Here is a 25,458-nt window from a genome sequence, read left to right as displayed (position 1 = left end):
TATCCTTGCTAACTTGCTATGGGTAAGATGATATCTCAGGATTGTTTTAATTTGCATTTTCTTACTACTAATAATCTTGAGTCATTTTTAATCATTGTTGATAGCTTATATATTTATATATATATATATATATATATTTTTTTTTTTGACAACTATCTCTTCGTATCTTTTGACTGCTTATCTCTTGGTGTTGGCTAGGAATCTTAAAAATTGATGTCAGTTTCTTGTAGATTTTATCAGATATATTTAATGAAAAACTTTTCCCCAACTTCATGTCTTTTCTTCTGATTTTTCATCTGGTTAAAAAAAAAACACTTTAGTGCCCAGTTTCTATATATTTGGCCAAATATGACCAAATATTCAATCCCATATCTGAGGTGTGCTTTCGTATTAACAGGAGAGACCTAAGTTTCATGATATGTAGAATGGATATTCTAATACATGACCCATCTACCGCATAGGATGGGAATGAACATGAACTAGTTAATACCTCTGAAAATCTTTGAGCTTCTCAGAAGACATCTACTACAAAAATCTTAGAAGAGGAGAATAAAGAGAACGAGACATTTGAAAACAGACTAAAACAAAGCTTTATTGTGTTTACATGCCATCAGCCAGGGACAGAGTCTTCTTGGGTCATACTGCATCCTTTGCACACAAATATGGGAAGAGGAAGTCAGTTTCTTCTTTTCATCTGACCCCCGATGCAGACATCACTGGCAACTAAGAAGGGAAAAGATGAAAGAATTCACTTACTGCCTTGTCTTATTTGTATGGGAAAGCTGATTTTTCCTTCAAAAATAGCAAATCAGAGAATGAGCTGGTTATTGGTCTTCCCCAATTACTTGTCTGGACTTTGAACATCCAAGAATGTAAGAGCAAGCTGTAACATCTGTGAGGTCTCTTATTCTAAAGTATTCTAAGCATTCATTTTCAAAGATCCTGGAACCTACATGAAAACAAAAAGCTAAGATAGAGGCCTACCAGAATGAATCTCACTATCTCTGATGAAAGGATTAGGACAGTATCTCTTTAACTTACAGTCAACATTGGCTGAAAATACTAAACTGGTGGGCACCCTGGTGATAAAGCTCACAGCTGAGTTCTAGTGACGTGACAAGTACTAAAACTCACACATAAGGTGCCTGGTGGTTTTCACACCAATTGAGTGAGAACCAAGTTAATTTATAAGTTTAGTGGTTACATCCCTAGAATCAGTTTTCTGAAACGTTGCACATCATCTTGGTTGCTGCTTCCTCATTTCAGCCCAGGTGCAATTTTGTCATGTGTGAACTAAATATGCCTCTTCCCCCTTGTGGATCATGTGATTTAAATTGTATTTTACAAAGTGGTGATTTCGTTAAATGACCTGTGTAGAAACAAGGTCAAAATCTTAACTCAGATTCTAATAATTTTTTCCCTTTCTTTTCCTTTTTCATTCAGACTGGGCCAAGAGAATTGAGTACAAGCCTGGTTCAGGGAGTATGCCCCTGTTTCCCAGCATTCACCTGGAAACTTGTGATGGGCCTGTTTCCTCAATCCAGATAACCACAGAACTACAGACTAATTACATTGGAAAGGGATGTGACCGAGAGACATACTCAGAGAAATCTCTTCAGAAGTTATGTGGTATGTTCTTCCTTTATTTTTCTCATAATTAGCTTTTCTTTAAAAATATATATTCTAATAGAAATACCTTGTGAGACTTTTCAAGTAATTTCTATTATATCACTTTATTTCACTTATAGAAACAAGTAGGACAGTGAAAGCCAAGATGACTACAGATGAAGAGACAGAAAGGCAATGTGGTAATATTAGGAAGAGAATTAGGACCAGGAAACCAAAAATTTAGATTTTAGTCCCAACTGCATCACTAGCTTAATGTCTGACTTGGACAAGTCATATCTATAGGCACCAGTATCCTCCTTTGGGAAATGAAGATGTAGGCCTATAACCTTTAAGGACCGGTACTTCCTGTTTTAACATTCTATTATCCTATGAAAGTGAAAGCAGGAAACTGAGGCAAGGTCTAGGACTAACTCTTTGACTCTAATTCCTAACAGCTAACAATAAGAGAATTCCCTAAAACTCTGGAATGCACCTCCCCAAAGTAGGATGATGATGATAATGATGAACATTATATAGTAGTGCTTTTAAGGACTTTCCATACACCATTTCACTTGATTCTCACAACAATCCTGTGAGGTAAATGTTATTATTTTCCAAATGAGAAAACTAAGGCTGAGAGAAGTTAATTAAGTGACTTGTCAGGAGTCTCACAGCTTATAAGGACCTGTGGTTTTCAAATTCAGGATTTCCTGACACGAAGTCCAGCACTATATCCACAATTTAAGCAGTTCCAAAGCCATATGCATTTGGTGAGAATCACATCCTTCACTGGCACAGCCATAGTCAGGAGAGCCAACTGTCTAACACGGAGACTTAAAGTGTAGAATCCCAGGAACATGGAGGAGGGAGAATAATTACCTAGGCTGTGAAAGCAAGGCATTGAGGCTTAGCTGGTAAGAATCAGCATTAGAGACCTTTTTGATGCTATTGATCTTGCCTTTCTTCTTGTTGCCGACATAGAAGAGATAGGTTATTGCGGAGTAGAAATTCTGTGTATTTACCTTGCCAAAATTCTGGCTCAGGAACAGAGGAACAATGGAATTCTCTGCTCTGCTAATTCATTTCCAAATGTAGGTAGCAAGAAAGCATCAGGATGCTGGTCTGAGCTAGGTAAATTGCTGGAGATGGCAAACACTGCTAAGAATTGATCTCAAACTGGATTTTTCAGGCTTTTGTCTGAGATTGTGATTCTGAGGCTTCATCTGTTTATCCTCTCCATAAATGACATGTGGTGAAGAAAATAATGCTTTCACAAAATAAATCCAAACGGATGTATCTCTTTCAATTATCTGCATGTTTCAAGGAAAAAAAAAGGATGGGAGGCACTAAATTATTGGGAAAATTGCCTCAAATTCTCCAATTCCCTTTGCTGGCAGAGACGCAGCTTTAAAATCTTTGTTTTACTTCGAACAACTATCCTATTTCAATCCCTCTTGACCTGAAATGTCTTTTGGGGAAAACAGCCCACACTACCAAGAGTTATTTTCATACCTGCTCTGTCTAAGAAGCAAATGATGAAATCAGCTTGTCAGTGATCAGATGAGTCCTCAGACATAAGCCTGTACTTTGATTTTGAATGTTCTTGGAGGGAGATGAGGAGATATGGTGGTTGAGAAGGATTATCGGAGGGGAAAGATGCTAAAATTGTATCAGGGTACGTTAACACAGCTACATTTAATCTTTGTTGCCAACCTCTTTATCCTCATATGAAGGCTGCTTAATTCACTCTGGAAAAGTTTCCTCAAGGAATGACCTTATTCAAACAGTCATATCAAGAAACTCTTTGGAAAAAAAAAGGAAAAAAAAGAAACTTGTATTTCTCTCCCAGTGACATGGAGGGCAGTGCTACCCTGATCAATTATGGAGAACTAATTGGGGGAAAGGGGATTGTGTATGTGTCTGGTATGCCTTGAAATACACTTTTGCACCTTCTAGTTAGGAATCTAATTTATGAATTTATGAATTACAGAATGAGGTGATTTGGGAGGTTAGAGAAGACAGGGGAGAAATGTATTAAAAATACAGGGCTTCTGTTTTACTTCATCTAGACTTTGTTTTCATAGATGTAGTTTATGTTACATTCAGGATGTAGCTTATGCTACATTCAAGATGTAGCATATGCTACATTCAGAATAGAAGGTACATTATATTACATTCCAAACTGGGTCATTCTAGTGGCTCAATGGAACATGTTTGACTCAAGTAAAAAAAAAATTCCTTGTTTTATATAAACAGGAAGGCAATCTGCAGCAAAGGTTTCCAATCAGGACACTGCTGTGACCCATGGGAACCTTGAGAAGATGCCTCTGATAGGTCACGGGGTCCTGGGTTTCCTTGGCTAATTTTTGATTGGATGTTTTAAATTCATGTGGTGGTGACCACAGTAAGAAGGAACATGTGATTGGAATGAGTGTTGTGTGGTGGAAGGTGCACAAGTTTGGGGTCAGAAGGCAGGTTGGAGTACATGTCCAGGTGCTTCCTAGTTTATATGACCTAGTTATGGTGCCTTCAGTTCTTTCTCCCATAAAAGGAGGGGAACAGGTATGATGACTTGTAAGGTCTCTTCTCTTACATTTTATCATAATAAGAGGAAAGAGGATAACCTGGATGTTGCACATCTGTGTCTATATTCCTTGTGCGCCTCTGAGTACATGCATCTGAATATAGTTGTCTTGGTGTGTTCTGGAGTGTACATATATTGTGTATATATGTTTATCTTTATGTGAGTATGATGTTGCTAGATGTGTAGTATGGGTGGGCAAGTTAGCAAGAAAGGATCAGTATCCCTTTTTAGTCCCTTATTCCTCTTCTTCCATCATTTTCTAAGTTTATTGATGTATTACAGACTGGAAAATTTGTAATATCCTTTTCTTGGTCCACCTCTAATAACTATTGTAGTCTGGAAAAAATCTCTGGGTTTTTAGCCTTTCTGGTGATAACCTATCTCCACTCTAGATTCATCCCCTGATTCCTGCCCTTTCCCCCTTTTCTTGAACCTCCTGTGGCTATAATCTTCTAGGTCTTAGACCTTCTGAACTAGGACCATTAAGCTTCCCAGATAATTGGTACCTTCCTGCCTATGACCATAGAGACAAACTGCTTCTCTGCTCTTAAGTGAGACTCTGCCTTTTCTTATAAAATGCTTGGCCCTCTTCGGTGTCCCTAAGCTGCCCTAATATATGGAGTGAAGATAGACTATGAAGTCCCATTCATCTCAATGGAGATAGCTGCCTGTAAAGGTGTCAAGTGTTGGAAGCTGCCATTCTATCATGAACTAGTCATTCTTGTCATAGCCAAAAGTCAGGTGAAGTCCCTGATTTTATCCTTTTTCCATCCCATTTTGAAGGCTTGCTGCCCTGGTTTGGAGGAGGATGCTGCCCCACAATTACTCCCTTTTTTACTCTCTTAGGTGTCTGCAATGAAGTTATGTGGCCTTGTCTTCAGTATACCAAGTTAATGGGACTGGTGAAGTCTCTTTTAAGTTCTAACAACAGACATGATGATGATAGAGGCAGAGTAACATCAATCAATCAACAAGCATTTGTAAAAGATTTTTACTTAAAAAAAAATAATTGTGATAGTCACTGGCCATACAAAGACAAAAATTGAGTAGTTCTCTCAAGGAAGTTACATTCTATAAAGGAAAACCACAGTAGTACATAGTTCTGGATTTGAAGTCAGGGGACTTAGATCTTGCTACCTGTATAACCTTGAGCAAGTCAGTTACCCTGTGTAGTCCTCAGTTTCCTTATCTGTAAACTAGGCAATCCAATAGATCATCTCTATCATCCCTTTCAGCTCTAAATCCTCTGATCCTATGATAACATTCATTCTCCAAATATTTCATAGTTATCCAAACTTATTCAGAACAAGCTATTCTCAGACTTCCTTTTGTCAAAAAAATATAATTGCAGTGTTGGCTCATGAAAGTTAGAAAATGAATGGAAAAGCATTTATCAAACAAATCTATGGACTGGGCATTGTGCTAAGTACTAAGTGCATATTTTCCAGCAAGTAAAATAGTCCCTGCCTTCAAAAGTATTGACCCAATGTCACAGTTAGGCAGATAATAGGTGCTAGGCTAGAATGTATCAACTGCTTTCTTGAATGGAGAAATGGGTGCATCCATTATCTGTTACCTGGAGTCATTTCTCATATCCCTTCCCCATATGCAATGTTTCTTTCTGCTAAGTGCACCCTTTTTGCACCTTCCACCCTTAGCATAGGGCCAGGCACATGGTAAGCACTTAATACAAATTTACTGAATTGAATTGAATGTCCCATCCCGGACAATGGAGCTTGTTAAAAATGGTCAAGCCTCAGAAGGTAGACCTGAATATGCAAACTGAATTGAAGCATCTAAGAAATTATCTAGATAATTCAAGAACAAACCTGAGATTTGACTAAAATGAAATGTCTGCTGGGCCTAGTTTGAGAAATTATTTTAATTTTCAGGTTCTAGCCTGAAATTTTATTAAAGTTATTGATAAACCCTGTTCACCAAGAATTCAGATTCAGGGGTTGAAGGAGTAGACAACTTTAATTTGTTTTGTATGTTAGTAGAAATTCATATTTCATATTTGGATTCAGTTTGGAATTCAGCAGAGTAGTATAGTTCATTCTGGTGTGTGATTTTGTTGAAGTTTGGGGTTTAGGGGTGCTCAAGACCCAAAAATACCAACATGCCAGGGGTCCTGCAGAATGAATCGACTCAAGCCTTCTCTCAGTCCAAGCAAAACAAAGTTTATTAAAGATTCACCAAAATGGGTAGATGCTTAAGGAACCTAAGCATTTGTGATGATTAGGCAGCAGATTAAATCTCCTCTAGGTTGAATCTCAGCACCTTCATGGAGGCAAGATGGATCTTATATACAGAAAGACTATGGGAGGGATCTAGGGCTGGTCTAGAGGGAAGGTCTTGAGGAGGAGTCTAAGGAGGATCTTGACCAGGATTTAGGTCTGACTCCAGGAATGGGATTAAGGGTGGGAAATGGCTGAAGACTACTTGGAGATGACAGACAGTGGAGGGCTAGGATAGTTTAAGGGTAACAAATTTGGGTGGGATCAAGGGTGGGAAGTAGATGGACAATGGAGGGCTAGGGGAGGTTAAGAGTAACAAAGATTTGGGCCCAGCTATAATGAAAGGCTTATGGCCTCAGGCAAATGCCTCATCAAATGGGAAGATTCAAGGGAATTCCCAGAACCTAAACCCAGTCAGTTAAACCAAATTTAGCTTTGGTGTGAGATATTTGCTTAAACACCTTTTCCTGAAACCCCCAGGAGATTGAGCTCAAAGAATCATTGGTGGCTGGGTGCTTAGTTTTTTGTTTATTTTTTTCTTTTCTTCAAGGATCTGTGATTTCGTCTGTGGGGTACTCCTCTAATCTTTGCAGATCACAACCTATTCACAACTGAAGGACACTCTTCGAGTCCTATGACTTCAAAACACTTGATCACCTGGTGTTCAACCCTCTGGTGATAAGCCTTTCCAAACTTAACTAGCCTACTCTTCAGATAACTGGCATACACAGTCCATGACTAAGCCCAGATGCTAAGTAGGACTTGCCTGGGTTTGTGGTGTACTGACATTATCTTTACTTCTATGCCAAGATGAGGTCTCATGGAATTTATAATTCTCTTGAATTTCCCAGATAATACATTTGGTTACTTTCCATGCATAGACAAGCAGTCTTTAATAAAGCATAAACATCAATACAAGTGATAACTTTCCTGAGGATTTTTGTGTGTTTGTTCTATATTGAAAAATCTATTTAAATCCTATCTTGAACAAATGTCTTTTTCCCCAATTTCCCCCACTTCCTCTGGAATTACTTCCCATTTATACTCTATGTATGTGTGTGGGGGGGTACATGAGCACACACATGCGTGTATATATTTACACATACATATATATGCCTTGTATGTACATAGTTGTTGATATGTTGCCTTCATCATTAGAATGTAAGTTCCTTGAGGGCAGGGACTGTGTTTTTGTCACTTTTTTTGGGGAGGGGGGTATCCCTTGCACTTAGCACAGTGCCAGGAACACAGTAGATGCTTAATAAATTCTTGTTGACTGAGAGGAACAAGGATGTATGTAGCTCATCTCTCTGGGATCTTGAAACCCCTTGACTTGTATTTCAGCATCTATGACAAGCTGAAAGGACAGGTTCATGTGCCTTGAATTACTCCAAGAGATGATGCTCTGGCTTAGACAGGCTCCTGTGCAGGAGGTGTTCAGTGGAACAAAGGAACTCACTGATTTATTGATCAGAGAAATGGGCTCATCAAGGATCTGTTACTTGGGATTCTCTCTCTCTCTCTCTCTCTCTCTCTCTCTCTCTCTCTCTCTCTCTGTCTCTCTCTCTCTCTGTCTCTGTCTCTGTCTCTCTCTCTCTGTCTCTTCTTTCTTGCCTTTTGAAGGGCAATTGGAGTTAAGTAACTTGCCCAAGGTTACACGGCTAGTTTTGTGTGTGTGTTAAGTGTCTCAGGCCAGATGCAAACCCAGGTCCTCCTGACTCCAGGGCCGGCGCTTTTACTCACTGTGCCACCTAGCCGCCCATGAGATGATTTCTTATACATCATCCCCACATGGGATAATATGTCTAATGAATAGGCCCTGCTAACAATGGGGAATATTATAAATGTACAACACTCATAAAGTCTGACTAAATATGCAAACTGAATAGGGGCATGGAAGAAATTACCTGGATAATGGAAATCAAAACTAGGGACTTAACCCAAATGAAATATTAAACCTTGTCTGGTCATTGTGGGAAATGGATAGAGCCCTGGATATGTGAGTAGCAGTCATATTCTTATTTTTACAGCTTTAGTCAATTCGATTCAGTTCAATAAGTATTTTCTGAGCTTTAATCTATGCTGAACTCTTAGATAATCTTCCCAAAGTACAATTTTAACCATGCCACTCCCTTGTTCAAAGGCTTTTGATGGCTTCCCATTTCCTACCACATTAAATCTTAATTCTTTTAGCTAATTCTTAAGATCTTTTCCAATTGCAGTCCAGTTTATCTCTCCAATCTTATTTCTCACAGCTCTTTAGCTTACACCTTTCATTCTAGTCAAAGAAGTCTTCATTTTCTCTCTGGTACAATGAAAAATGCACTAAATTTGAAGTAAGGAGACCTGGCTCCAACATTTGTTATCCATGAATGACCCAGGGCTATGCTGGAGCCAGCTGAAGCCAGCTAGAGGGGACCGATTGTTGAATTTTCATTGTGAGCATTTATACCTCCCAAACTGGCAAATGCTACAAGTCAGGGCTTAATTTATTATTTGGTTGCTTTTCTAGATTTAAGAAAGTGAGGGAGAAAATGTTAGCAATGCAGATTTATATATTTATTTTATTTTATTTTTTGGAGGCAATTGGGGTTAAGTGACTTGGTTCAGGGTCACACAGCTAGTTCAACACCCAATTTGAGCTTAGGTTCTCTTGACTCCAGGACTGGTGTTCTATCCACTGCACCACCTAGTTGCCCCAGCAATGAAAATTAAACTTAAAAATGTATCAAGTGCACATTTTGTTTACCCTCCCCTCCCCCAGAGAGCCAATTGTTAAACATTTACCAGCACCCCACTGACTGTGACCATTTCTGTACCTGTTTCCCCTTATATAAAATGGTGGTAATAATATTTGCAAGGAAAATATCCCTTTGTAGCCAATTAGACTGTCTTCCATCACAGTCTGTTTTTGAATGTGTACTAACTAGTTTTCTCTATGCAGGAAGACTACAAGTCCCTTGAGGGCAAGGATCACAGTTGATTATTCTGTATCCCCCACAACATCTAGCATAGAACAAAATATCAAATGCAGCAGTCACTTGGTGAATCTGTGTTGGTTGATTGATTGAGAAGATAGACTCCTTGGCCTTGAGTCCACACAGAAGTTACTTAAAATGCTCTAGGGAACTCTGGTCCTCTTGGATTCCCTACTCTTCCTAATTTATGTCTTGCTAACTCTAATGTAGCATATAGGTGGGAATGTAGCTCAGGCTTGAGTGAATAGGCTGGGAGGACCATTCTAATTCTTTTCACTTGTCTTTCTATTTCTCCCTTCCCACCTGAAGTCCCCTGGACTAGTTCTAGGTAAACACAAAGTTGTCTTATAATCGAATCCATTGGACTCTGAAGAATCATAACACCATTTTGTCCTAAAATTCCTTCCCTTGGGCAGCTATTGGCTCCCTCTAGGAGTACTATAGTCACATATATCATAGAACCTATAAATATATCATAGAACCTATAAATATCTCATAGCATTCAGAAAGAAAGGACCTTCTATATCATACAATCTAATGAACATTTATTAAATGTCTACTATGGGCAAGACACTATTCTAGGTATTAAGGATAAAATGACAAAATGAGAAATTACCCCTGCTCTCAAAGGATTTACATTTTATTAGGAGGGTACAACATGAAAAAAGAAAATTATATACATATATAAACATATGCATATATATACAATTATATATACATACATATACAAATATGTATGTTTATGTGTGCATGTGTGTATATGTGTATGATAATTTGAGAAGATGGGAAAGAGTGTTAACAATTAAGGAGATCTGGAAAGACTTACTGTAGGAAAACCATAAAGGAAGCTAAAGATTCTAAGGGGTAGGATAAAGAGGGAGGATATTCCAGTCAATCAACAAGCATTTTCAACAACAAGCACAGAGAAAAGTATGGCCCCTGCCCTCAAGGAACTCACATTCTAATGGAAGATGAAAATGAAAAAAAAAAAAACCCATATATAAATGATAGGTAATCCCAGAGGGAAAGAAAAAGAGGGAGAAGACTGAGAAAGCCTCTTACAGAAGGCAGAAGGGCACATTTTCAAAAACACAGAGACAGGGAATGATAAGCCATGTTTGAGAAACAGCAAATAAATCAGTTTGCCTGAAATGGAGACTGCATAAAATGGAGTAATTTGCAATAAGCCAGAAAAGGAGTTGGAAGCCAGACATGGAAGGCTTTACATGACAATTTGAAGAGTTTATTTTAATCCTAGAAGTAATGGAGAGACACTGATGTTTCATGAGTAAGAGGGTAACAGGGTCCAATCTGTTCTTCAGAATCATCTCTTTGTAACCGTGTAAAGGATAGTTTAGAGAGGTGGGAAACTAGAAGTCTCTAGTCATGGTATCATAGGATTTAAAACAGTCTTACAGATGGGGAAATCAAGGTTCTCAGAGATAAAGGGGGCTGCCCATAGCTGTACAGGGAGTAAGAGGCAGGCCCAAGAATTCAAACCCAGATCTCCTGACTTTGAATCCAGTGTTCTTTCCAACCGTGTCACTTAGACTTAAGTTACTGTAGTCTGGCTGGCCCCAGAGGGACCACCATGTATGATTCTTTATCATTTCCAAATGAGTTTCTTAAATACACACTGATGAGCAGATGATGTGATTCAGACTTTGCAAAATGACAACTCGTGTTTATAAACTGCATTCCCTTGAGTCTGGGTTGGGGAGGACAGAAGCTGACGCAAAATCTTGAGAGAGCACAGCCCGTTATTTTTCGTTTTAGTGCACCAAGAAATGAAAACAAATTTTTGAAGTTTATGATCATCTGCACCATCTGGGTAAATTGAGTTTGATGTTTTCAAATAGGTAACATCTGTGTGTGAGGTAGTGCAGCCTGCTGTTCTACCCACAATTAGAGACACCTTAGCAAGCAGAGACTGTCCTTGTGCAGGGGAGTCTGAAGAGAGAGTTGCTGATGGGAGTACCCTGCCAAGTTAACGCTCCAAGTTTCAATAAGAATGTCATCTGAAGAATAAGTTCTATTGAAACACGGAGCACCTGGAGCAGAAAACATTCAGTAATGAGGTTGGACTTGCCCTGATAGCAGGTTGGAGACGGTGGAGCTGCATGCTAAATGGAGAGAGAGAAGAGAATACTGTCTGGTTGGAATGGCACTTGCAAAGCCCAGCTTGGGGGGAGAAAAACAGGGAGGTTGTTGAAGTGCATCTTCATCAGACCTAGGGTCCCATCCCTGCCCTTTTCATTCCTTTCAAGGTGGTGCCTTCCATCCTCAGGCACCCAATGACCCTGTACCTTCCTTCCTATTCAAATCTACTCTTCAGAAAGATATAAATCCACTTAGGCTGAGGTCATAATGAGGTAGAAGGCCCAAAATGTTACTGCCCTTTGGGAATGTTTATATTTCAAAAAAGGACAAAGTTTGAAGCCAAATGAAATGAAACTCTGAGGGTAGAAGTTCAAGTAAAAGCAAACATGATTATGGTAGTAGAAAGAAACTGCTGGAAACTTCTCTGAGATAACCAGTCTTGAGGATAACACAGACAAGACTAGCCTCCTATGGTTCAATCCCACAGAAAACCACACAAACTAATACATACATCATATGTGTGTGTGTGCATACACACACACACACACACACACACATATATATATATATATATATAGAATGTAATGAAGGAATGGAGACCTGATACTACTGTAGCTGCAGGAGCTACCTGGAGACCTCTCCCTGATCTGACCCTGTGACCACTAAAATACAGCTTTGTGATGCTGTAAATTATTCTAGCTCTTTTTGGAGAATGTGTCAAAGCAAGAAAATCATAATCACAATTAAAGCTCTGTTCTCTAATAAATGCTGCTCATAGGATGCTGTTTTTGAGGCAAGAATTGGAGGTCCTTGACTCCAAATTGTTTCAGGTCTGGGTTTCCACTATCATCCCCACATTTCATTTGGGGGGGAGGGATGTACAGCTGGAGGGGTCTGGAATAGCCTCATGTAGGAAGTGATATGAACTTAATTACAAAGAAAACTAGAATTTCTGAGGGGCAGTTAGATGGCACAGTGGATAGAGTCCTAGACCTGCAGTCAGGAAGACTCATCTTCCTTAGTTCAAATCTGGTCTCAGGCATTTACTGTGTGACCCTGGATGACTTACTTAACCCTGTTTGCCTCAGTTTCCTCATCTGTAAAATGAGCTGGAGGAGGGAACAGCAAACCAGTATCTTTGCCAAGAAAACCCCAAAAGGAGTCACAAAGAGTCCGACTGAACAACAATGATACCTGTTTTATATCAGGTCACAAAGAGTCAGATGTGACTGAAACAATGGAACAACAAAAAGGATCCTGAGGGATTGCAACGTGTGATTCCACAGCTATAGCTAGCCTTATATGTAGGAAAAGGAGCTGACTGCTTCTGGAGTTGTGTGATTATGGGATACAGAAAGAGCCTTTATCCCCCAGTCCCACCTCATCTGCTACCTGAGGTCCAAAACTCCTGCAATGATGGGTAAAGCTTTCCATTTCACAATTAGAATGAATGCTTAGGGTACAGCTACCCCTGGGAAAGTGTCACCATCTTTCCGGTCACCCAGGCTCATTTTTGATCAATCAATCAACCATTTTAAAGTATCTAGAGAAAAAAGAGAAGTTGGCCTAGGATAAAGTCTCAAGAAACACTCACAGTAATGGGGAATTTCTCTTCTTTAAAATCCTGCCTCTTCTAGCTTTGACTCATCCCTCGTATCTGTTCCCTTCTTTCCATCCCTCTTGCTACTACTCCATTTTAGGCCATCTTGACCTCTCCTCTGGTCTACTGAAACAGCCTCCTAAATCTATCCAACAAACATTTATTTGGTGTTGGTGTTGGTGGTGGTGGTGGTGGTGGTGTGTGTGTGTGTGTGTGTGTTTGTACTTGCTTCATTCATTGCCAGATTAATCTCCCTAAATCACAACTATAATCATGCCAGTTCCTACCCTATCACATACTGAGTAAAGTCCAGATTCAGGATCCCAAAGTGTTACAGCTGAAAGACGCAAGCAGCCATCTGGTCTGGCCTACAAACAAAAAGGAATCCCCTCTACCACACATCAATAGGCATGAATATCTTGAGAGGGGAGCAAACCACTGTCTCCTGAGACATCCCGTTGTAGCGTTAGAAATTAGAAACTAATTAGAATGAGTTTCTAATTATTAGAAAATTTTTCCTTACATCACATCTGCCTTTCACCTTCAAGCTGTTGCTTCCAGGTCTCTCCTGAGAAATGACACTAAACAAGTTTCTTCACATTTCCACATGACAGTCCTTCAGCTATGTAAAGGCATTATTTGTGCTTCCCTGCCCAAGTTCTTTCTCCAAGCTAAACACCCCAAATCTCTTCAACTCAACTGCACATTTAGGCCCTTCACGTCCTGGTCACCATCCTCTGGCTGTTCTCTAAATTCTCAGTCTTTCTTAAGATGTGACAATTGGAACTCAGCAAGGTGCTTTGGCTACTATCCAGCAATCTCTCTAGATGGACCTAGGAATAAATAATGTTCTAACATAGCCTAGGACTGCATCCTCAACCCCAATTGGCTTATATTGAAATTATGGTAGTAATAGCAGGAGTAAAAGTGGTAGGAGGAGGAAGAGGAAGAGGAAGAAGAGGAGTGATAGTAGTAGCTGTGGAAATGGTAGTAGTAGTGGAGGTGGTAGTGATAGTACACGTAGTGTTAGTAGGCAAGCACTCACATGGAGTTCAGAAAAAGTAAAACGAGGACACTCTCAAGGTCTCTCTGAAGAGCATCGGAATTGATTGGGAGACACAGGAGACAGTGCCACAGGGCCACCCAGCATGGCATGCCCTCATCGGAGAAGGTGCTGTGTTCTGTAAGCAAAGGAGAATTGCAGTATCTCAAAAGAAACTCGAGAAGAGCAAATATAGAGAGATCTCCGCTCCAGATGTTCACACGGACTATGTGGTAGAGCCTTCTGAGCTCATCTGCCACCATCAGACATACTTGGGCCCAACAGAGTGACACCATTTTGGTCCTCTTCAAGAGCAAAGGACAAAACCAGAGTAGTGCTGGTGGTGGGGCTAGCAGCAGCGTTTATGTCGTGCTTTAAAGTTTGCAAAACACTTTGCAAATGGTATCTCACTTTATTCTCCTAACAGCCTTGGGAGGTAGATGTTATTATTATCTGCATTTTACAAGTGAATAAATAGAGGCAGGGAGAGGTTAAGTGACTTGCCCAGAATTACATACCTAGAAAGTGTCTGAGGCTGGACTTGAACTCAGATCTTCCTGACTCCAAATCTGGTGCTCTATCCACTTCTACTAAAACTCCCAGATCTTTTTCAAATGAACTGCTGTCTACCCATGCCTCCCTTTCTTACACTTGGGAACTTGACTTTGGAACCTGTGTCAGACTTTACACTTATCTGTATTAATTATCATATTATTAGGTCAATCCAGTGTTCTATTCTCTTGACATATTTTTAGATCCTTCCTGCCATTTGCTATGTATGATCCTTCACCTTCTGGTCCCATCTTATCTCTCCAGCCTGATCACACATTTCTTCTCTAGCATTTATTCTATTTTGTATCATTATTATTTGTATACCTGTCTCATTTCACCAAGAGAATACTAAATCCCTGCATTTCATGGATTTAGTCTTTTGTTTCACAATATATACTGTGGTAATCTGTATACAGTAGGTATTCAATAAATGCCTATTGAATTAATCAATATGAATTATACTGTGTTCACTGTAGTGAATGCTGATAGTTGCTTCTCTACTACAGACTATTGAGTGAGAATGACAAATTACATTTGGTATGCAGTAAGTCTTTAGCCATGGGCGTTGTTAGGTGTAGAGTACGATGTTGATCCAAATACATGTGTGTTGGTTTGGGTGCGTGTTTATCAATCAATTAAAAGTATTTATTTGGTGCCTACTATGTGCCAGACACTGAAGATGCAAAAATAAAACCAGAAAAGAGCCAGCAGTAGATAAGGAACTCATCAATTTTGTCCAATAATAATTAATGTTCCTTTTCTCCTTCGGGTAATCAATCATCAATAATCGGTCAATAAATTTATTAAGCCTCTAGTATATAAGCTAGACACTGTGCTAAGGTATCTAAACACTTCCTTCTTTCGAAGCTCAGCTCAAGTATCACATCTAGAATGATTATTCCATCCCTCTTTGATGTCTTCCTTCCCTGGGACCCACTCCCTAACTATATACCCAGAGTACTGAGGACTTGAGTTCAAATTCTGCTTTAGACATTTACTAGCTGTGTGATCCTGGGTGGATCATTAAACTCCATCAACCTCAGAAGAGGATAATTACAGCACATACATTCAGTAATGATCAAATGAGATAATATGTGTAAAGTACTTTTTAAAATACTATGTTAAACATTAAACATTAACTTTTTTTTTGGAGGGGGGAAGGCAGGGCAATTGGGGTTAAGTGACTTGCCCAAGATCACACGGCTAGTAAGTGTTAAGTGTCTGAGGCCAGATTTGAACTCAGGTTCTCCTGACTCGAGGGCTGGTGCTCTATTCTAAACATTAACTTTAAAATACTATATAACATTATACAGTTTTCTCTTCCACATTGTAGAGGTTAGGGTGCAGAACCCCCATGATCTGGAAAATCCTTGTAAAATTTTTTGGTTTTCCTTCCACACCAGAGAAATCTGAATGATTATGATATTAAAGGATAAAATATATCAATGTCATACAATACGTATATTTTGTGCATTTCTGAGTTTCAAAACTTTTTCTGTGTTGTCCGCTGGCCTTTGCATGTTGTCTATTGGCTTGCCCAAAACTCCCCCCAAATTCCCATTTAATTTCTTATGCCAACCCTGTGATGTATCCAAACTGCGATGGGAAAAGTTGTGATGTGGAAGGGATAATTGTAGTATTAAACATTAAATACTATCTTATACCATTTGTTTTTGCATTATCTTATGGGTCTTATCACCCAACTAGATTGTAAGTGCCTTGAGGACAGCAGACTTGTTTTATACTTTAAAGCTTCTAACAGAGGGCCAGGCATGTACTAGGTGTTCTAAAGCAGTGATGTCAAGCTCTAAGAGAAACTGGGCAGGGGCAGGGGAAGGGAGGTAGCATAAGAATCCTAAGGGCTGCATATTGACTTAAAAAACACATATTAATGTTAATTTTGTTTTATGATATTTTATTAAGTATTTCCCAATTATGTTTTAATCCAGTTAGGTCTCACACACATTATGGAGTGTTGCAGACCATGTGTTTGACTCCTCTGTTCTAAGGGGTAAAAGATTTCTCAGTCAGCTTTTCGATGGACCACCAGTGGTCTTCAAGTCAAAAAAATCCTTTGTTTATTGCCTTCTAGCCCTTCCTGAAGTATGACTTATCTCCTTTAGTATTAAGGAGACAAAGAAGAAGTGTGAGGGACAGGGCTCTCCCTCTTATTTGAGTGATTCTGTCTCTATGATCAGAGACACCAGAGCAGATATCTCAGACATAACCCTTAACTGGCTTGGAATTTGTATCCCCTGCAGGAGCTTCTTCAGGAGCCATAGACCTCTTGCCTTCTCCCAGTGCAGCCACCAACTGGACAGTTGGACTTCTGGTGGACAATAATGACATGATCTTCAAATTCGATGGCAAACAAGGTGCAAAGATTCCAGATGGGATTGTCCCCAAGAATTTAACAGACCAGTTCACAATTACCATGTGGATGAAACATGGCCCAAGCCCTGGAGTGAGAGCAGAAAAAGAAACCATTCTCTGCAATTCAGATAAAACCGGTGAGTCTCTTTCATTTTTCTTGACCTCTCTCAAGAGTTTTGCTCTATAAGTTCTGAGGTGGGCATGAATGATCTCCTGTTTAAGTGGTTACTGGAAGGGAGAGTAGAAACAACAGAGAGAAAGATGACAGTGATATGTTGTTCACTATCCTTAGGTGTCTTCTGCCCACAGGTACAGTAACATCAACGGAGATGCCCACTGACCCATAAAGAGTTTGAGCCCATTATCTCAGTCTCATCGGCACCGACTTCTTATCATCTGAGATAACAATAATGATACATGACCCAGCACCATGCAATATGAAAGCTGTAGGCCATAGTTTCTAGCTACACAATGCAAAGTTGTATAGGATGTTATTTAAAGTTGTTATCCTACATTTATTTTGGCAAAGTGTTTTCCCATCTGCATCAATTTTATATTGCAGGGCACCTCCTTCTCCCCTGACCCCCACACCCTGTGAAGTCAGAGAGCACTTAACATCATTCCCATTTTGCAGATGAGGTCATTGAGACAAAAATAAAAAAGATAAGTGACATGCCCAAAGTCAGATAGTTAATTACTGACAGAGCCAGAGCTCTGAAGGCTATTTTCTCTAGACTATGTTCTCTATATTTGTTTAGTGTAGACAATGGGAAAAGATAATTTGAACCATTAAGAAATAGTATGGAACAATTTTCTTTATTTTTAGGGATTGATATAGACAGAATAAACTCTTTAATGTTAGGTCAGAGCTGACACCAACAACTATTTTCCTCCTTTGACCTTTGAAAGGTCTTTAAACACTTATTTTTTTTTAAATCTCCTTATCTAGTCCCTGACTAAGTTGAGACAGAGTCCCTCCTTTTTGTCTGATGAATTTTTAAGCATTTATAAACAGAATCAAGGCTAATTGTCCTGATCGGAATTAATACCTGACATCAGCTGCCAAAAGTTTGACTGTTTGTAGTTGAATTTCCTAGCAATGTGTGTTTAGATGGAGATTGGTCTTTTCCAAAAACTCTTTAACTGTAAATTACCCCTTAGAGAGATCCAAGATCTCGCTAAGCCTTGAGATGAGACCATCCCTTCCTTTAACTCTCTCCATACAGTTCCAAAGGTAGACTTGTTCTGTACAAACAGCATCAGAAATACTGTGTGATGATAACTAGTATTATTTAGTGTCTAAACTCTCCCTATGGGGATACCATCTGTAACTTCTAGTCTTAGGGAGTTAGCCAGGACACTGAAAAGTTAAATGACTAACCCATGGTCACACAATGTATGTTAGAGTTAGGACTTGAACCCAAATCTTCTAACTCACAGATTATCCCTCTATCCATTGCCCCATACTTCCTCTAGATTGGCATTCATAAAGGCTTTAAAGTTGGCAGAGTGCTTACCACATATTTTTTCAATTAAGCCTCACAAGAGCCCTTTAATGTAGGAACTACAATCTTAATACATAAGGAAACTGATGTTCAGAGAGGTTAAATTACTTGGTCATTTAATAGTTAGGAGGCAACTAAGTGGCTGAGTGGATAGAGCCCTGGGCCTGGAGTCAGGGAGACCTGAGTTCGAATCTGGTCTCAGACTAATTGTGCAATGCTGGGCAGTCACTTAACCTCTGTCTGCCTTAAACCACCGGAGAAGGAAATGGCAAACCAGCTCCAGGATTTCTGCCCAAAAAAACCTCATAAACAGTATGGTAAACAGGGTCATGAAGAGTTGGATATGACTGAATAACTGAACAGCAGTAACAAATTTAATGGTAACTCTCAGAAGCAGGATTTAAATATCATTCTTGCTGACTCCAAGCCCAACATGTTGCACAAGGAACATGCTCCATTTAGACTGTGATTACTTAAGTATGTTGAACTGGAGCCTTAGCAATTATCAGAGTACTCTGGCCAATGACCAAATCTAACAGGCTGAAAAATCTATGTCGCTGTGTTGGATATAGATCCACAGATACAAGATAGCACTGAAAAGATATCACTGATCTAGAGATTAAGGCATTTGGACTCAGTCATCAGGTACCTATCTCTGTGCTAGGAGCTACTGGCCATAAAAAAGGGTTAAGTCAAGGTCTCTACTTTTAAACAGTTTATGATTTTATTCACTAGATGAAAGAACATAGCATGAGGCAATTAGAAAATAAGGGCTAACTTTAAATGCAGTAGTAGTTCAGCAAAAGAAGAGACCAGAGTGAGCTGGGTAGATGGAGTGTTGAAGAATATAAATTAAAGACTGAATGATGGATAGGACTTTGATAGTGGTTGTAGTGGAGAAGGGGTGGGGAGGGCATTTCTAACAGAAGAATGGCATTTTTAAAAGGCTTAAAAAGGGGCGGCCAGGTGGCAGAGTGAGTAAGAGCACCAGCCCCAGAGTCAGGATGACCTGGGATCGAATCCGGACTCTGATGCTTAGCACCACACCCAGAAATAACTGGCTGTGTAACCTTGAGCAAGTTACTTAACCGCAATTGCTTAAAAAAAAAAAAAAAGGCTTGAAAGATGAGAATGAATAAATGAGTATGGCCTATGCAGTGACAGTAAGTAAACTGGAAGCCAAGGTTAGGTATAGGAGGTCAGTAGGAAGGTAGGATGAAGCTAGGTTATAGCAAGGCCTGAATGATAGGCAGATATTAATTAAATGGACCCTGATGAATAGTGAGGAGAACAGTATGGAATTCAGGATTCCAGCTCTGGAGAACTGCAAATGATGGAATCTTCCAAGTATAGCTGATTTGTCTGGATTACTATGGAGACATTACAAACAGTGATAAGGCATGTAGGTTTCACACTGTTGCCCTTAAAAATGTCAGCAGCTAGGGGGCAGCTAGGTGGCTAGTGAACAGAGCACTGGCCCTGGAGTCAGGAGGACCTGAGTTCAAATCCGGGCTCAGACACTTCACACTTACTAGCTGTATGACCTTGGGCAAGTCACTTAGCCCCAACTGCCCTGCCTTCCCCCCTCCAAAAAGAAAAAAAATGTCTCTACTGGAATTCAAAGAGGGCTGGTCAAGTGATACATGAAAATAATCCACAGAAGAATTATTAGAGAAGATAGTTTACCCAGTCCTTGTTAGGAAGTTGAAGAGAGCTGATATCTAAATTAGTAATTTCCCCACATTTAGAAAGAGGCAGAGTTATGTTAGAAAGTGTATTATGTAAATTATACCCAACATAGTAAAAGATCATACGAGCCTCGAATGTCCTAGAATGTACATTGGAGATAATATAGGGCAGAAAAATGTAAAATCTGTTTCTTTAGTTGGTTGAATTGATTCAGAAATCCAATTTGAAGCTTCTTCTTTGATGGACCTAAAGATACTAGCTTCTGTTTTTCATTCCCATTTTTTAATTTTGTTTTTTTTCCCCCAGAAATGAACCGCCATCACTATGCCCTCTATGTGCATAACTGTCGCCTTGTCTTCCTTTTGCGGAAGGACTTTGACCAAGCAGATACCTTCCGACCAGCAGAATTCCACTGGAAGCTGGATCAGGTATTTACTACCCTCTACTTTGTCAATCTCCTGACTCTGCTAGAGTTCCAAGATGGGTCTAGTTTGTACCAGTGACCATTAACAGCAGGATCCCAGGTTTCCAGCCTTTTTCTAAGGTTTCAGAAAAGGTTTTAAAATGTCAGGTCACTCTTGTGGCAGCAGAAATTATTGTTGGGGACAGAAAATAGCAACTTAAAGTACATAGTCTGCAAAAAGTCACATTGTTAAAACTAGACAAGGCATGGAATTTCTTAGGCTCACATGTTGGTAGCCCCAGAGAACATTGTGGTATACGTGGTTTAATTGCATTACTTTATTTTTTTTCAATTAACAGAAATATATCTTCTGTCCATCACATCTCCTACTACCCCATTGAAAAAGAAAAACCAAATCATTATAACAAATATCTAGTCAAATAAATCCCTGTATTAGCCAAAAAATATATGTCTCAGTCTGTACCCTGAGACCATCATCTGTCTGTCAGTAAGTAAACAGCATTCATCATCATGAGTAAACTAGAATGGTGGTCAGTCCTTGTATTGATCTTAGTTCTTAAATATTTCAGAATTATTTTACAATCTTGTTGTAATTATATTGTTTTCCTGATTCTTCTCACTTTTTTCAGCATAAGTTCAGACAAATCTTCCTAGGTTTCTTTGGAACTGTACCTTTCATCATTTCTTACAGTACAATAGTGTTCCATCATATTCATATGCTATAATTTATTGAGCCATTTTCCAATTAATTGGCAGCTCCCTTGGTTTCTAGTTCTTTGCAACCATAAAAAGTGCTGCTATAAAGGCTTTTTAGACATGGGTCCTTTTCTACTTTCTTTCTTTCTTTTTTTTTCTTTTTGGAGGAAGGAGGGCAATTGGGTTAAGTGACTTGCCCAAGGTCACATGGCTAGTTTTTGTGTTAAGTATCTGAGGCCGAATTTGAACTCAGGTCCTCCTGACTCCAGGGCCAGTGCTCTACTCACTGCGCCACCTAACTGCTCCACCTTTTCTACTTTCTTTAATCTCTTTGGGGCATAGACCTAGTAGTAGGGTCACTGGGTCAAAGGGTATACATAATTTCATGACTTTGGAGGCATAATTTTGAATTACTTTTTATTGTAGCTGGACTGATCTTAATTGTATTATGAATTGTTAATATGGGTATCGTTATGAGGTTTTTCCAGCTCAACCCATCTTGAGAACATCAAGGTTCATTGATACCTCATAGCTGTATTGTCAGCCTCTCTGTTCTGTAAAATATCATGGTGTATATCATACAGGTAGCTATTTGTACGGAGAAAGAGCCATAGAAGGACTTTTCTACCTAGCTCACTAGTAGAGGAATGTTCCCCAAGTGGGTCACAGGATTGAGTGACTTTCCAATGCTGAAAGGGATAGGATCCTCCTGATTCAAGGCTACAGATTCAAAGAGTCACATAGATTGCTTTTAAGAGGTAGCTTTAGGATCAGAGTCTAGAAGTAGCCATAGGAAGTATTGCCATGCTTGGGGATGGGGCTGAGGCACAACCCCAGGCTCTAGCAGAAGGACTGGTAGCTGGAAGCATGTGACCTTGTTTGACTAGAAATAGCAGGTATGGTTTGAGTGTTTGCCCTTTGCACTTGCACTCCTGGAGTGTTTGCACTTGACCTGTAAATTCCTCTCTTCCCTTTCCAGTGAGATGCAAGTCAGAAACAGCCCGCACTGGGCTCTCTAGTCTAAGTCTGCCCTCTTCTAAGGGTGATCCAGTAAGGGCTTCTAAGAACACCACCGCTAACTTCTATGGTCAGAGTCAGATAAAAGGCTGTACTTCCGGTGAGCAGGGAAATGATTAGGAACCTATTTCTTACTCTCTCCTTCCTCTTTCCATTCTTCCCTTATATTCCTTCTCTCCCAGTACTAAGAGTGAGAAAATCCTTGTGCTTTTGAATTCTGGCAGGCCCCATTGGACTTAGGATAAATATTAAAAAATTATATACTTCCCTTCCTATATATAATGGGTATCATTTCTTGCCTTTCTGGACTTCTCGATGGATGGGGAAGTAACTGGAAGGAGAAAGAGAATTCAAAACTGAAAACAAAATTTTCTTAAATTGAAATAATAAACAATTTTAAAATAATTGTATGTTTTCTACAATTAGCATTACTGCTATTAGCATTTTATAGGAATCATTTTTGATAGACTGGTCTGTATATTCCTGAGATTGGAATTCTCCTAGAACTTATATGCACATGACCCTCAATTAATACCTCTACAGAAAGAATGCTCTTTTTTTTTAGAGGGGGGAAGGCAAGGCAGTTGAGGTTAAGTGACTTACCCAAGGTCACACAACTAGTAACGGTTAAGTGTCTAAGGTCATATTTGAACTCAGGTTCTCCTGACTCCAGGGCTAGTGCTCTATTCACTGCACCACCTAGCTGCCCCCAAACCTCTATCTCTAGAGCAATATTGGGTCATTATTTCATAAGGCAAAACCCCGGGAGGGTGCTGTGACCAAGGCTTAAGAGATCCCAGGAATCTTATGACCCCCAAAGATTTGGGGGCACAGCAGACATTCTCCTGAGGGGAAGTTGGGCATTCCCTTCTCTTCTAGCAGGTCACATAAGCTTATCTTCGATCCAAATGACAGTGTACAGTGTGAGTGCCTGTTTTACATCCCAGCCATCATTTCTTTCTTTGGAGCTTTGCTGTCATTCCTCGTATGGTGGTACAGTGTTAGTTTTGGTGATAGGAGGCTCAGAGCAATAACTTCAGGTCTTTGATGAAAACATTAACATGGAGGAGAAGGAGTGCTGAGAGTTCCTCTCTGAAAAAGAAAATCTGTGACACATTCCTGTTTTCTGACTTTTTATCACAAGGACCATTGCATTAGAGTTTTCAAAGAGGACTGAAGTGGCTTGTTGGAACCAGAAGCTTTGAAATGTATGTTGCTCACTGCTTCACGCTCTCTAGGTTATAGCTGTATATAACCCTGCTCCCCAGGTGACTGAGTTATTGGTGAAAAGATCTGACTTTACGCTATTATCACAGCTGTGATTGATTTTTATTTGGGGGTGGGTGATGGGGAAGGAATAGAACTATTCCTTTCTGCAGCCTTGAATATCAAAAAGGCATTTTAAGAATTCCAGAAAACAAAGGGAGGTACAGAGTGGCACAGAGGTTGCAAGCTGAACCTGAAGTCAAGAAGACCTGAGTTCAAATGTAGCTTCAGACCTTCAGTTGTGTGACCCTGGACAAGTCACGTAGCATCTGGCTGCTCACTTGTAAAATGTAGATAACAACAGCACATACATCATAGGTGAAGAACAAGTAAGATACTGTTTGTAAAGTGTTTAGCGTAATGCCAAGAATAATAGGCACTTAATGCTTGTTTCTTTCCTTCAGAAGAGAACATGATTATGAAAAAAATCCCCCTTTTAAATACAAGTAGACACTCTAAAGTTGCGACATTGTTTCAGATCTCTCATACCCAGATTTACCCAAATTTCAGCCCCTGTTGCCCAGTGACAATCCTCAGGAAATTAGGAAGTCAGTGAAATAGTTTTTAGTAATTCCCTTAACTTCCTGTTATTATCCCTTTCCACTTCGGTGCCTACCCTGCTGCCTCCCACCCCCTCCAGTCTCCTGTGTCTTCAGGCTGCACTGTGAATGACCAAAGCATCTCTACTCCATTGCCCTCTCTCTTAAGGTTTGCTTCCGTCTCTTCTCTCTCTTCTGTCTTATGTTCCAAAAGTATTTTCTTCACATCAAAGTCCCCATTTGCTCAGAACTGGGGTTTTAGCTAAAGGTTAAGAGAAAAGCATATCAGTAAAATGTAAACGATAGCAAGGCTCCTTACTATTTCTGGTAGCATTTGCATTTTAAAAGAAAAACTGCTCCCTTAACCCCAGTACCTCTTTAATTAATGGAGAAACTTGGGTAAAAAATTACACAGCCTAGGGAAGATCTGAGAGTCTGGCCTTCATCTACAGGTGCCATTATTTTTCAGTCATGTCCAGCTCTTCCTTTGTGGCCTCATTTGGGGTTTTCTTGGCAAAGATACTGGAGTGGTTTGCAATTTCCTTCTCCAGCTCATTTTATAAATGAGGAAACTGAGGAAAATAAGGTTAAGTGACTTGCCCAGGGTCACACAGTTAATTATTGTGGACAGATTTGAACTCAGGTCTTCCTGACTCCAGACCCAGCACTCTATCCACTGCCCCACCTACCTGCCCTTCATCTGCAGGTAGTATTGGCCATTCTGTGATCCTATGACTCTATGGAAGGTTGAATTTACATTGATACTGTCTTAACTATAGGTGACCATTGGCTAGTGATGCCCATTCTCTTGGCAGTTAAAATAGATTTGCAATAGAATAAGAGGTCTTTGAGGACAATCTTTGCATCGTTAATCCCTAGTAGTACCTTATGCATAATGAGTACTTGATAAATGTTTGCCAAGTTATCTTTAAATGTTTAATTATTGTTTATATGCTTCCATAGCAACCCAATCCCTCCTCCTTAAACGAGTTCTATAGAGCAGTGGATATTGTATGTTGGGGAGGTGAGGAAGGGAGAGTGAGGAGAAAGACAGAATTTGAAGGGTGATCGTCCTGACTTCAAGGTCAACTCTCTATTATATCATAAGGTTACTTAACTTCATTGTGCCCCCAGGCAATGCTCTAAGCCTGTAAATTTTAGAACAGTTATTCTCTATTATGGCCATGGTAGACCTGGATACTGTATCAGCAATGCCATATTCACAATGCCTATAGAGATTACAAATAT

At 39.7% G+C, this 25,458-nt stretch overlaps 1 protein-coding gene and 1 long non-coding RNA gene across 2 annotated transcripts in view; one reads left to right on the top strand and one right to left on the bottom strand.

Moving 5' to 3' along the window:
* Nucleotides 1-25,458, top strand: part of CLSTN2 (calsyntenin 2) — a 982,335-nt gene that overhangs the window by 818,708 nt on the left and 138,169 nt on the right. The window contains exons 6-8 of the mRNA XM_069063864.1: nt 1,444-1,629; nt 16,963-17,211; nt 20,575-20,696. Of these exons, the coding sequence (XP_068919965.1) occupies nt 1,444-1,629; nt 16,963-17,211; nt 20,575-20,696 (557 nt within the window). The remainder of the gene's footprint in view (nt 1-1,443; nt 1,630-16,962; nt 17,212-20,574; nt 20,697-25,458) is intronic.
* LOC138142824 (uncharacterized) overlaps nt 573-25,458 on the bottom strand; it is a 47,553-nt gene continuing 22,667 nt past the window's right edge. Inside the window, exon 3 of the long non-coding RNA XR_011163547.1 lies at nt 573-723. This is a non-coding gene — a long non-coding RNA (uncharacterized lncRNA). The remainder of the gene's footprint in view (nt 724-25,458) is intronic.

Source organism: Petaurus breviceps, unplaced genomic scaffold, assembly GCF_028583685.1.
Source record: "Petaurus breviceps papuanus isolate PSGF00001 unplaced genomic scaffold, PetGlider_PUasm1.0 90604, whole genome shotgun sequence".
In the NCBI taxonomy this organism is placed as follows: domain Eukaryota; kingdom Metazoa; phylum Chordata; class Mammalia; order Diprotodontia; family Petauridae; genus Petaurus; species Petaurus breviceps.
Note: the sequence above shows the minus strand (reverse complement) of the source record. Positions and strands in the feature narration are given on the sequence as shown.